The sequence below is a fragment of the Haliaeetus leucocephalus genome, unplaced genomic scaffold (assembly GCF_000737465.1).
Source record: "Haliaeetus leucocephalus isolate CR32 unplaced genomic scaffold, Haliaeetus_leucocephalus-4.0 Scaffold251, whole genome shotgun sequence".
In the NCBI taxonomy this organism is placed as follows: domain Eukaryota; kingdom Metazoa; phylum Chordata; class Aves; order Accipitriformes; family Accipitridae; genus Haliaeetus; species Haliaeetus leucocephalus.
The window spans coordinates 1,676,890-1,691,235 of NW_010972687.1; the positions used below are offsets into that span (position 1 = coordinate 1,676,890).

The 14,346-nt window shown below is 36.5% G+C and overlaps 1 protein-coding gene across 2 annotated transcripts in view; it reads left to right on the top strand.

The window, feature by feature from the left end:
* Positions 1–13,671, top strand: part of ALDH1A1 (aldehyde dehydrogenase 1 family, member A1) — a 56,066-nt gene extending 42,395 nt beyond the window's left edge. For both annotated transcript variants that reach the window (XM_010568593.1, XM_010568592.1), the window contains 7 exons: positions 1,207–1,320; positions 2,991–3,093; positions 3,660–3,844; positions 7,009–7,173; positions 9,084–9,241; positions 10,766–10,840; positions 13,174–13,671. In XM_010568593.1, the coding sequence (XP_010566895.1) occupies positions 1,207–1,320; positions 2,991–3,093; positions 3,660–3,844; positions 7,009–7,173; positions 9,084–9,241; positions 10,766–10,840; positions 13,174–13,246 (873 nt within the window). In that variant the 3' untranslated portion in view covers positions 13,247–13,671. The remainder of the gene's footprint in view (positions 1–1,206; positions 1,321–2,990; positions 3,094–3,659; positions 3,845–7,008; positions 7,174–9,083; positions 9,242–10,765; positions 10,841–13,173) is intronic.
* Positions 13,672–14,346: the final 675 nt, after the last annotated feature.

Here is a 14,346-nt window from a genome sequence, read left to right on the forward strand (position 1 = left end):
GACATGAAAATTAAATGCCCAAAGGGAGACAGTGTCCCATAAAAAATAGTCTTCTTACTTTTCTCTACAAATTAAGTGTGAAACACAATGCTAAGCAAATGGAAGGAACCTTATTGTCTCATCAGTTCTGGGGTAAATATTAATCTGGAATATTAAATGAACATAAAAAGCATTGATAGAATGTATCTGAGCATGAACCTGTAAGGAACCTAAGTTGCTCGATCAAAAGTAATGGTCTGGTGTCCACAATGCAGGACATGAGGTTTAGGAGCTGTAACTCACCAGTTGAAATTCACCATTTTCCAAATGAAAATGGAACCTTTGCATGTAATTCCAAAGTCCTGTTTAACACTAAGAAGAGACTCATTTAAGTGATAATACAGGAGATGCATCTTTTTGGTCTTTTAATTTTATGCTTGCTCTGCAAGTGCCATTGAGATCCCATAGCTGCCGACAGGAAATCCAGTTGCACTTCACACATCCATGGGAGTTTCCCTGACAAGCTGTTGGAAGAAAATAACTTATTTTGCCTATGAATGGAACATAACTAATACAGAATTGGTGGGAAACAATAGATTTGATTTGGCTGACAGGAAAAGCTTCTTTAAATATAAAACTGGAAATACTGGAACTGTGCATATCTCAGGTAGCTGGCTCTTTCACGCTTGGTAGCTGATCTGCCTTTTTTGTGCTGTAAACCTTCATGTTGCCCACTCTCTACTTTCAACCCATGTCCAGAGGAAGAAGTAAAGACATTGAGTTTGAAGTACTATTTCCATAATTTTTCTTAATAGAATTTCAATGTAAGTCAGCAGATCATTAATTAAATTCCATCTCATGTAAGGGGTAATGAGCAGAAGTCAGCAAGCACACAGCATGGGTGATTCAAATAACTTTAATGAAGCAGACATGAAATTAAGCAATCTTTTTCTTTACACATCTGACTGGGGGAGGAAAAAAATATTCTTTGGCAATGACACTGAAAAATAACTGAAATAAAATGTTCTTTTTTTAAAGAGCCAGTTCAATAGCCTAAAAGACAGGTGAGGGAAAGGGAGTGTAAATCATGTGAGAATGAACACATTTGGGGCTCTAGGGCTGAGAATAATTGTATGACTGAGAAAAGGTGGTGGGAGAAGTGAAAAGGGAAGTAACAGTTTATAAGACTTGGTCCCCAAATTTACAGGGATCTCTCTTACAATTCAGGCAGGATTTCCACCTGGAGTTGTGAACATTGTGCCAGGCTTTGGACCCACCGCTGGAGCAGCAATTTCTCACCACATGGATGTAGATAAAATAGCTTTCACAGGCTCTACAGAGGTACTATAATGAATGCAAGAAAATACAAGCAGGAAATGTGCCCCTCTGATTCCCAGTAATGATTTACTGTCTAACTTGTTCTATGTAACTATTTTAACTTTTTTCTTTCTTTTGGCTGCTGGTTTGTTAAACAAAGTCTGTTTAATGATTTGTTGGTTATTATTAACTTTAAACATATTTAAACAATGTTTGTGTTGCAGGAAAGCCCTTCAAACAAAGTCACTCCATGAGATACAATAAGTTCTAGTATACCAAGGCTATTTTAAGTCTTGTCCTTTAAAAGGAAACATTTTCATTTTTATTTGCTTCTTTTTTTTAAAGAATAATTATTTTTAAAAAATGCAAAATGTGAAACAGGCTGTGCTCTGTTCTGTTTAATTTTAATAACAACAGGATGGTAGGATGGTACTTCAGAAAACTCATTCCTGGTTCTGCACACACTTAGGTGAGGTGATGGCTTTTTGGTATTTGAATGATACTGATGATCACCTGGGTGGTCTTAAAAGTATATTTGAATATGTGTCAGTTTAATAATTGAAAGGAAGGTCACTTAATTTTCTGTAACCTTCAGTCTGAAGAACAGCAGGTGATGTCATTGAAGATTTCTCAGTGCAGGCATTATATAACTATATCCTTAATACAGTACATTATATTATCTGTCTGTATGCATGCTACATGGAAGAGCTGCCAACTGGTCTCTTAACTTCTTGGATGTACACTCCAAATATAAATGTCATTGCCTCGTGTAAAGGATCAGCAGACACCAAGAGCAAGAGTTATGTTTAGTCTTAGAAACATTTAGCTCTAAAGTAACAGGAAAAGAAAACAACCCCAAAATGTGACATCTGAGAAACACCCCACAGATGTTGCCAATGGATAGTAACAACTACAATTCTCAGTGCCACATCCCTCCAAAGACAGGTGGACCAGAGGGTGTATTCATAGACCTTGGAGGCAATCCTATTCTTCTGATGGTGTAATTTAGCAGCAAGAAATGAAGGCAGGAAGGCGGGCAGAGGGAGGAAGCTATCTGATGGTTATTACACAAGAGCAGTTACAGACCAAAACCACAAGGGTTACAAGCATGTTTTCCCTTCATAGTTTCTCCAGGACAATTCATATTAAGTAGTTCCTTTAATTATGCCATCAGTGGAAAGAAGCAGGGTAGGGGTTCTGCCTCACAGTGTCTATCTCCTCTTCTTCTTTATTCTAAGGGAGAAACTGGAATAAGGAAGAGTTGGCCATGCAGGCAGTGTAGATATCTACTTTTTCTCTCATTCACTTTGTGCTTCAAAGGGCTTTCCCATGTATGAAATATGGGAATTTCAGCCTAATGGGAGTAACTGTCAGAGCAGAATCAGTGCCTACTTTAAATCACAGATACAAGCAAGTAGAGTGGTGGTAACCAAAAAAGCACCAGACATCTTTGGCAAGTAACATGAGTGCGTCTGGGGGGGAACTTTCCTAGAAAGCATTCCTGGTTTGTAGACTGCAAGTCACCTGCACCCTGACTCTTCAATTTTTATTTTAGTTAATTTATTTTTCATTTCTAAAATTACTGGAATAGTAGACAACTGCAAACAGATTTTCACTATTGAGGAACTCAGAGAAGTGTTATTGAGATCATAATAAAGTATTTGAGAGGAAGCTGTCTTCTCCCTACCTTTTAGGTTGGCAAACTGATTAAAGAAGCAGCAGGGAAGAGCAATCTGAAGAGAGTTACATTGGAACTTGGAGGAAAAAGTCCTAACATTATATTTGCAGATGCAGACTGTTAGTACCGTTTTTATTATATAAACCTACTACTTTTGCAAGTCCCATGTTCTTTTTCTTTTCATTGTCAGTAAATTATTTGTACCTGTTTCATGAAGGAGTAATTTTTAAAAATCTCTGGTCACACCATATTTTTAAGTTAGATTGCCGCCAAAAACTGGTGGCTTCTGAATGGATATGAACCTCTGACAACCTGTCCACCCTTACTGTAATTAAGGACCATCCTAATCCAGCATGAATGCAGAACCAAAAGCAGCTAGATGGATCTTATACAGGTTTATTAACCTTCTAGCTGAATACTCCTCTTGGTACTGCTGATAGGGGAAATAATGTTGAATCTACACTTCACATAGAACAGATGAATGTGTGTTTCTCTAGGAGTACCATGCTAGTCTTGATACCAGTAGTTTTGGACATGAATAAATAGATGAATATCTGTGTTTTAAAGGGCTATAAAAATAAAAAGTGCTAAAAAAGGAACTGAGATGGCGTGACAAAGGTTTGTAAAGAATTTATGATGTGACCATTCAAGTTTATGATCTGATGAACTCTGCATTTCTTTGCAGTGGACACTGCTGTGGAATTTGCACATATTGGTCTGTTCTACCACCAGGGACAGTGTTGTATAGCAGGATCTAGGATTTTTGTGGAAGAGCCTGTTTATGATGAGTTTGTTCGCCGGAGCATTGTACGAGCAAAGAATTATACTCTTGGGAATCCTCTGTTGCCTGGTGTACAGCAAGGCCCTCAAGTAAGTAATGTTAAATGTTTCCAGTATAATTGTGACACATCACAGCTTAATGTACTTCCAAAGCTACTGTTGCATTAGTTTCAAGGCTAAGTACAGTTGTCTAGGGGTTAGTCTAGAGAATCAGGAGGAAGAAACTGGAGTGATGGTTGTTTGTGTCACTATCATAGGCCTAAGGGTGAGATTTCTTTCTCTTCTCTAGTTCCTTTTATTATGGAATGGGAACTATTATATAGAACTGAAATGTTTTGAGAAAGCTCCAATGAAACAGCTGTAAAAGTGCAAGTACAATCAGCTATTGCTAACATTATATTCAAATAGTGCCACTGTAAGTGAGTAGCTTGAGGAATTAAAATTTAATAGTGTCTGTTCCCCTTTTTCAATGTGCTAGTGTTTCATTATCCTGCTTTCAGTTTTAGAATATTACACAATTAAAATGTATCATTCTGTACTTTTTCCTACTTATGTTAAAAGGTTGTGCCAACAGCTTCCCCATAAAATGAATGCTAAAATGCAGCATTAAAAAGCATAGCTATCACAGTGCTATGGATTCAGTGGATCACATTAGAACATTGTTAAATTTCATCAAGTCTTATTCCCATATCAGCTTGTACTATGGGATATATATTTTCTTGGCAGAGCTATTATGCACATATTTGATTGCCCCAGAATAAAGGAACTGTATTAGAGACAAAGCAAAAGTTGGAGACAAAGCAACTCCCACATATTTGATAATGTAACATGTTCTTCATTGGTTATCACAGTCATTTTATGTAATCAAAGACACCAAGTAAACTGGAAAACTGCATTCTAAGCCACACAGGTTTTGGAGAATTTAAAAATAGTAAGGATGCTGTTTTGCTGTTCTACAATGTGTCTTGCTAACAAGCCAATATGTTCAGCTGAATAAATTTAAGTGCCAGAGGACAGGAAGATTGAAACAAGTAAACTCCAGGTGTCTGGTGTACAGCTAATATAAAACTAACAGGAATCTACTCTCATGTTATTATGGCTTTGTTGAGTTTGAAATTCATGCTAATAATTTAAAAGAGATGAAAGTAAACTTTTACTAAAAAAGAAGAAAGTTAAAAGTGAAAAAAAGCATTACTGAAAACATTTGAAAGAGCATGAAGACTCTTTTCTCCTCCAGTCTCATCATTTGGTTTTCTTGACCTCTTTTTTTTTTTCTTAGCAAGCTTTAGCAGAAATCTTAACTTCTTTATAGGTTAGCAAAGTTTTTTCTTTTAGAGCTGGTATGATCCCATTTAATGGAAAATTGTAACCATGCGGTTTAGGTGCATTCCTTTTGTGGTAATTATGTTAAATATCTCTCTTTGTCTTCAAATTCCTTGTTGTGCTTTGACTAATTCTTTCTAGAAACAAAAAATGATAGCCTGTATCAGGCATATTCACTGTGCTTTCTTGTCATGGAGCCTCCTAGAAAGCCATCTTTGTCCTCCAGTGCACAGGCCCTCTGGGGCAACACCTGCCTGAGGCACCAAGTTTGAGTAATGCTTTGCACAATGGGCACCAAAGAAGAGCCAAAGGCCCTAGTGGAATTCAAAAGATCATATATATGCTAATTCACACATTATTAAGAAAAATAATGATGATAATAATAACAAAGGAACAACTGGCAGCAGCGTGAGCTGTATCATCTAAACCTCATCTTCTCTTCAAGATGTTTATGCACAAGAGATATTTGGCCACCAGGGTAGCACAAATTTTATGTCTTAAGCATTCAGTAAGGCAATTGTTTGAAAGCAAAATGACAAAGGGAGCACAGAGAACTAAAAATCACCTCCCTATAAATATCCTTATAAATTCATATCCTTATAAATATAGACTTTTATCACAGCTTTAGCTGAATAGCTGTTTAGTCTAATACCCATCCAGGATTCCCCAAAACCCTTGAAAATGTTGTTCTATTCCATGACCATGGTAAAACTTGTTGCTTAAACTTGAAATGTGACCTTTTCATTGCACAAACAAGAGAATAAGACGATACACATCTACTCTGCTGACTGATGAGTATGATCACAGACAAAAAGCTTCTGTGCAAGAGTCACCCCTGGAAGTAATCTCAGTATCTTCCTAAGTGAATGCTTGAAGGGCTGGACTCTGAAAGAGGGAAGAAAAGAATCATGAAAATGGAACAAATAAAAAAATAAAAAAAAAAAAAGAGGGTGTTAGAGGCCTCTACCAAACAAGTTTTACCATTGAGTTTTTCTTAAAATAAATGTTATCTTGTGTATGATCTCCCTTCAGGCTTGAAGTGGTGATTGGTTAATTTGCAGAGGGGAGGAGAGGAAACAATGTGTGATCTGTTTCTAGTTCCCATTTGCACTATTTCCTTGTATTCACTTTGTCACTGAAAACTAGAAGGGGTTAGAGAAATATAAGCCCCTACTGTACTGCCACCATAAACTCCTTTTCCAGCCAAAGATCATGCATTTTGCTACACTATAGACCCAAACTGCAATATTCTTGGCATATATGTTCAATTCGTTAGTAGGCTTGGACAAGTGGAGGGGTAGAGATTGGCTTCACACCATAAACTATCTGCCATCTTTATTTCTTAAACTAGAGTGTAAATGTCCTTATTCCACTAATAAATTGGAATGAACTGAAAACAGCATTGAATTTCACGTATATTTTATTGTTGCTTTTTAACTTCCTTTAATAGTTTAGGAAAACAGTATGGCCAATCTACCAAACCTAGTGAAGTACAGAAGAGTCTTGTGGGCTAGATCAAACCCTCTGTTATTTCTGCAGGATCAAGTTCAGCAATTTGTATTTTGGTGAACCATTTGCAGTTGGCAAGAGTACTGTGAGAAGTATAAAACACATTTATTGTATAGATTTTTTTTTTTCTTTTCTTACTAAAGAAAACCAGGATATCAGTCCCTCTACAACTGATACTCCTATGTCAAAATTTCTGATTACTTGACTATCTGAGAAAAGCCTGCAAGGTTTTGAGAAGTTAGTGACAAGAATATTTGCAGGGCTTTCCAGCTGTTCCACTTCAACACATGCAATTAAACAAAGCTGGAACATTGTTAGGTTTCGGTTAATGAGTTAGAAGAACAATTCCTATTAGTGTATGTTGTTTTCACCCCTGCAATATCTTTTTCTAATCCAAATTTTATCTAATCTAAAATCTTTAGATTGATAAGGAGCAGTTTCAAAAAATCCTGGAGCTAATTGAGAGTGGGAAAAAAGAAGGAGCCAAACTGGAATGTGGAGGAGGTCCATGGGGAGACAAAGGTTACTTCATCCAGCCCACAGTTTTTTCTGATGTTACAGATGATATGCGCATCGCCAAAGAAGAGGTAAATAAATTCTTGATAGTCTTTACTCTCACTGGAGATCATCTGTTTAAATGTCTGTACAAAATACCCATTTAGAAGGTCAAGTGGCTATATAAAACCACTCTCAGTAAATCTGTCATTCCATCCCCCTGGTGTTTAAAATGCTTTTCTTGGTTTCTGATGCCTGTTTCACCAACTCTGTGGAGGTGAGGGAGAGGAGCATGAGGCTGGCCTGCCAACAAAGGCTCCAGCTTAAGCTGGCAGTAGATAAGAAATACTGAAGTTTGGTTTGCTTACATCACCCCATTCTGCTCATGTCTCATATATCAGAGTCACAGTAACCTGTAACAGAGAAGCAAACCTTGAAGGCACAGCTTGTGAACTCTTTGCACTGCCTAAGGAGCCACTTGAGGTTTGGACAAAATGTGCATCAAGCAGCTATTTTGCAATAAGAAAAAACAGTTAGATTGTGCTTCCATAGGCATTTTGTTGGTGGCAATTATAGCAAAGCAGAGGTTTTCCTTTGCTGGGTTATTTAACTTAGAACAGTTTGCAGATATGTTTACACAGTGTTGAAAGAGCTTTTACTGACCCAACTAAGGTGGCAGTTCCAGGCCATCAGTGATCATCTACAAGGAACAGGACAGTTAAGAGTGCAGAGCTGCTATGTCATTGAGAAAAACAGGGGGTTTTCATATGTTTTTTTACATTCACCTTGACTAACAACTGCTGAAGTTGTGCTGCAGTAGGTGTCCATTATACTTCTTCATACTAGAAAGCTCCTTCAAATTTGTTACAAATCTAGGTGTTGCTTTATATAGCCAGCGATACTGTGCCGATGCAGTCTGCTGAACATACCTAGTACATTCAGCAAGAGTCAACAGGGTGAGTAAAAATGAACACCAGAGCATCTAGAGTTAGTTGTGTCAGGGAGAGAGCTGTGAAAAAGGAGAGAGCTGTATAAGAAATAATTTGGATTGTTTCTGCTGGTCTGGGAGGCAGGTTGGAAACTGCACAGAGGTATGTTTTTTCACAGATCTGTTAGTTTCCTTTGGGTCAGCAGTACAAGAACTGATTCTCTCACGCTATTTTGAGTGTATTGAATAATGAAACCCCAGAGAGCCAAGGCAATTTAAAGAATATCCAGGTTCTGAAGCTCACAGCTTGAACAGTGGGGGAACATTCAGTGGTTTTCTGATCTGTGCAAATCAATCCCTGCAAATCTGGTTAGAAACTAGCACTTTCCAGCAAAATCAAGTGGAAATCTCACAATCTATGGGAGCTGAAGTAATTAGATGTGGTAATAACCCCCCACCCTACACAGCCTCGGCACTGTGTGGTAGGCATGGGCACCTCTGGCTGAGAACACAGAGCAGCGGTAGTGGGAAAGCTGAGCCTGGGGGACTATTATCGCACATAACACCCATATGGAAAGCAGAATTAGTTGTTTCACTTGGCATACATGCTCAGTTGTGCAGCTACCTGCAGAGATGAAAGTCTAATACAAAGTTTAGAGGAAGGAAAAGCTGAATGTCTTTCTCAACTCTAAAACTGGAGCTTACCAAGAAAATACCAGTTCATTGGTAACCAGTATAGATATGCAACACACTGTGACTCCATGCTAACTACCGTTATGGTGGGTATCTTTTAATCTTAATTTATTTGTTTTCACAATTTACTGGGGTTTTTTATTTATTTATTGTTTTAGTAATCATTTTATAATAGGCTATCTTGATTTGCTTCATACTACAAAAATCTTATCTTTGTGTGAATTTATAATCCTTTTTAGAACTCTATTCTGAGATGTACACTCTTGACTGAATGAATTCAGTAATAAGGCCATCTGACAGAAATAAATTTTAAAAATATAAATTATTTACAATAGTAAGTTATGCTAGTCTACTTCATATGTTTACATGTGTCTGTAACAGATATTTGGACCTGTTCAACAAATCATGAAGTTTAAAACCATAGATGAAGTTATCAAGAGGGCAAATAATACTACCTATGGCTTAGCAGCAGCAGTTTTTACCAAAGACATTGATAAAGCACTGACATTTGCAGCTGCTCTTCAGGCTGGGACAGTATGGTAAGTAATGGCTTTTTTTAATTCTTCCTTCAGAGCTCCAGGTGCCAATGACAGTAACTGTAGTATATTTTAACACTTCTTTGGGTGGTGTACTTTTATATTTCAATTCCTTGTAATCTTTAGAGAGGTAGATTAATGCCAGACTCCTGTGTCTCTCTTCCCTTCACCTTTCCATACTTAATGTGCTATTAAATAAATATTTCTTATAAGTCTACACACAATTGTTCTGTAAACTTAGTCTAAAAAAGGAAATTGACTTGCTAAAAAGGAAAGGAGACAAAAGGAACTACAGTGAGAGTGCTACTTACCTTTCCATTCAGGATCTGAGGATAGTCCAATACATACTTAATTTGTGGGGATCATTTTCTGTACTGTGTAAAGAAATGAATTATCTGAAGTTCTGTTGCCATTAACCTAGGCAGAACATTCACGTGTGATGGAAAAGGTTGATAAAATGTGGTTGAAAAAAGGAAAGAAATGCAAGTGGGGGGAAATGCTACAAGGACAACTTTTTCCAGCGATGGAAAAGAAAGAGGCAACCTATAAGGAGTAGGAAAGGCAAAGGCTGAGAGATGCAAGAGTGAGAGCTGGGAGGAATAGCAGACTTGAGTCTAATGACTATCACTGACAGAGACCTGCATTTCGCTGCAATTACATCACTGCATCAGAAAGAAAACAACCACTTTTTCTTGAACGCAAAACCTATGTCCAATTTACATTTTATCTGAAAGGACTTGCAACCAGCACAAATTCCTGCCCAGGTCCAGTGACCTAAAAACATATGCTTTCTAAAAATAAGTTAACAGTTTTGACTTAGGAGTTGGTATTCTTTAAATGGAATAAAGTTTAAAATAAAATTGGAATCTTTGGTTTTTACTCTTACATGATTGCTGGTCTGTCTAGGAATCCTTAAATATGAGCAGAACCTCTTTTGTTGAAACCAGTAGACTGGTAGCAGGAGAAATTATAAAATATGAAAATACAGAATACCTGAGTTGATAATGCTGCAAGACAAAACCAGCTTCCCACCGAGGGAACAAGATGCACATTCTGCTAAAACTCTTCATACTACAAATTCTCCTGTGAAATTCCTTTCTTTCTCATTATTGTATTTTTGTTTTCAACCACAATACAGAATATGGTTTAAGATTGAGTAGAACCAAACAAAACTTCCTAAAGGTATACTGAAGCAATCCTGAATTTATCTATTGGAAGTGTGCCTGCAGAAGGCTTAACTGTGACTAGTCTTTGGTTAGCACTAGTTAGCAAGGAATTTTATCATAAATATCAGAGAAAGATATGACTGTCACTCTGCTTGAAGACCCTTGATGAGTGTTAGAACCCTGATCATAAGTGTAGTTTCTGGTCTCTAAACCTCAAGCTACACATATTTTTGCAAATATATTACTCAGATGTAGGTTGTGAATATCACCACAGGTTTTTTACAGTCAACAGAAAAACACGGATTGTTTAGAAGTGAAAAACGTTATTTCACTGTCAAAAGTAATTTTCCTGTTCTTCCAGGGTTAATTGCTATAGTGCAATGTCTGCTCAGTGTCCTTTTGGAGGATTTAAGATGTCAGGAAATGGACGAGAAATGTAAGTAAATACTTTTAAAACTGTTGATTCACGGGAATTTCAAATGAAATTCCAAAACCCAACTTTAAACATTTATAACTAGGATACCCAGTTTGAAATGTTATCGAATTAGTTTATACAGTGTTTAAAGGCTTCGTGTTGTCAGAGCCAATGATGTCAAGCAAATAATTCCTCTATAAAACAAATAAGAAAACTACTTAGATACACACTTTTTCAAAATGACCATTTTTAGTAGCCTGTGGTTTATTGATAGGCAAAACTGATCATTGTGTTTATGGTTTATGGTTTACAGTTTATATATAGATAGAGTCATTTGCATGAAGGTATATATGTGTGTAGTTTGTGGAATCCCCTTTAAGTGCTAGGTTTTTGAAAACACAAGACATTTCAAAATCCTTGATTTAAATAAGAGTTTTCAGTTTAAAAAGTCCTGTGACAACAATGTTTTTATAGTACGTTCCAGCTTGGTCAAAAGTTATGATAAGAATAGTACTCTGTAGTCTTTGGATCTTTGGTCTTTTCTCAACTCAGAAGTGGAGGACTATACAGAAATGATAAGCTAATCAAATTCTTTCACACTTCTAAGGTTTACTCCAGTTTCAATTTGAATCATGTCCTGTCTTACCTGTATTCATCCTGATCTTCATATTAGCAAGAGAATCATGTAATGTGTTACATCAGGGAACATTTGATGTCATACATGTTCATTACATCGTGTAGAATTATGTCTTCTGGGGTTTTTTGGAACATAAACCACAAGCAGTCCTTTGCTAAAAATGCCATATATCTGGGAACAACAAATATATAATTTTTAAAGCAATGAATAAAAATTAAAATATGTAAGTTTTCCCTTTTATTAAGCCAAATGCATAGTGCTTCTAATGAATAATGGAAGTAATTAAAAAAATATATGTGCAGGTGAAGTGCTTCGGAGCTTCTTTTTCTCTTTTTTTTTTTTTTTTAAGAGATAAAGGCTAGGGTTTTCATGCTTGCTCATCACTGGACTCAATCTGCTCCTTATGGCAAAGCTCCCACTGACTTCAAAGGAAACAGAGTTATGCCAATGCTAAGAGCTTTAGAAAATGTCAAAATGGGAAAAAAAAAAAAAAAAAATAGGCCATTACTATCAAGGACTGTTTTGCATTTGCTGGGTGCCAAAATTGGGAGATCGTCAATTCTGAATCACAGCCTTTTGCAGAAATATTTTGGGTATTCATTTGCTGGAAATAACAGGAAAACAATAATAGGCTATCATAAAGATTGATATTCTCTATAACAGTGCATTTTGAAGCAGTTAAGCTTTTGTGCAAAGGAAGTTTTCCAAATGCTTGGTTCAAAATCACAATTAGTGGACCAATAAAAATATTCCTGCTAAAGGGTAAGGAAGGAATTAGTACCAGACAGATGTCTGCCATGGAAAAAAATTTTGTAAACATGTGGCAATCAATTTTGGGAGAGGTGGAAATATGTGTGAAACAACTGCACTGAAATAATCAGGAAGATAGTGTGTCAAGCCATTGACTTCCTTGAATCCCACAATAAAATTCCCTCTATAATTCTTGGAATAATAACATTATGAATTAAACTACTGAATGTCACATACTAACAGAATGCCTCTTCAAAAATGAAGAGAATCAGTAAACATTTTCGCACAGCATGAGAGTCCTGAGCACAGATTTCTGTTTTGCATACATATGTATCTAGTAAGATGGCAGTGAGAACTGGATAACATTATACTGTAGCAAACTCTTGTTCTATAAAACAATTAATTATGTCTAAATAGTTTGACTGTGTCAGATGTCAAACATCTAGGCACACAAGCAAGGGTCACCTCAGCATGTAAAACATAAAGGTAGATTCATACTAATAAAATGTCAGTAAGATTTAAGTGGTTTTTACTGTCTGTAAGATTTCATAGTAGACTAATTATGTCCCCCATTTACTTGAGATGAAGTGTCTGTTCTTTGGCTCGAGAAAAGTCTTGACATCAGAGGAAGGCCTTTGCAAATAACTTGTTGAGCGTGCTTGTGAAGACCTAACATGCCTGATTTCCTGCACAGAAACCCAGTTGAGAAATGCACTAAACTTATTAAATGCCATTCTTTTGCACAGAAATGAAATTGCTTTCTTCCCCACTTGTCTCAGGAGACAGCTGCTGTAGCTTTTTGAAAGGCTTCCAGCAGCAGTCTAGCTGCACAGATGTCTTCCGAATATGTCCAGTATACTTGTCATACATCTGGCCAATTGCACAGCACCACCGAAAATCCCATCCAGGACATAACTCATATAAAAAGCATTAACATAAATATTGCTCTTGGTTCTCTTTTATCTAGGGGAGAATATGGCATTCATGAATACACAGAAGTTAAGACTGTCACAATCAAAATCCCACAGAAGAACTCATAATGCTGCTTGAGATGCAGAATTCAGCATCTTCAAATGAATCTGAAAAGGCTATCTGAATTCTGGAAAGATTTACATCCCAAATTATTCATTAACCTTTTTGCTTTCTGATTGTATAAGAAGTACTTGCTTACATTAACAGTATAAAGAATAATGTAGAAAATTTTAATGTAATTAACTGAGAAAAGGACACTTTAATGCCTGGTACATAGCTAACTAATTTTGAAATTCATGTTCAGAATGAACTACATTTTATTTTCAGCGGAAGGTGTCTGTAGTGCTGTGAAAATGTTCCTTTTTCAATGTATTCTACAAGTACAGTTTGAATTTATATGCTTTTCTAAATGTTAGATGGCAAGCTTTCTTTGTATTTTCTTTTCTTTGTGGCCTTAACAAAAGCACTTATGAGTAATTAGCAGATAGATACTTTTCTGTGTCTTTCAAAAATAATAGACTTCTCTTAGATATATTTCTTAGACTACTGAATTTGTTCATTGTAGTACACAAATGTAATCTGGAAAATATTAAACAATATTAAAATCCACTTTCAAAACCTAATATTGCTCCTTTTGTTACTCTTTTCTGTTACACTGGTTTACTACTGGGCACTATGTAGCACATATTTTATATACTTAAAGAGGCACTACTGTCTCAAAGGTGTGTTTAGGTCATCAGAAGTATACTGTATTGGCTATATGGAGACTAAAGTCCCTAATTCTTTGACAGTATTATAAATGGGAAAATATGAACATACGGAACACTGGACTATATGAAAAAAGCCTACTACAATTGGCTTTGTAGTGTTAAGTATATAAAAAAGCCTTAACAGATAAGAAGCAAGAAATATTGAGGGGAAATAAGAAAGAGAAGGGGAGATAAGGGAAGGCAATCTCCTTTGTGATTTATACCTGCTCCATTTTTTCTGTGCTCATATGCCTGCCTATGACTTGCATGTTTTCCTCCCTCGTCTTTCCTCCTCTAGTCCATTGTTTCCCTTCATCCTTTTTCCTCACCATCTCTTTTTCATATAGCTGCTTATTCTCATAAAGGCCCTCTGCAGATATGTGTCCCAAGCTAATCACAGCCTCTAAGATCTCTCTGTC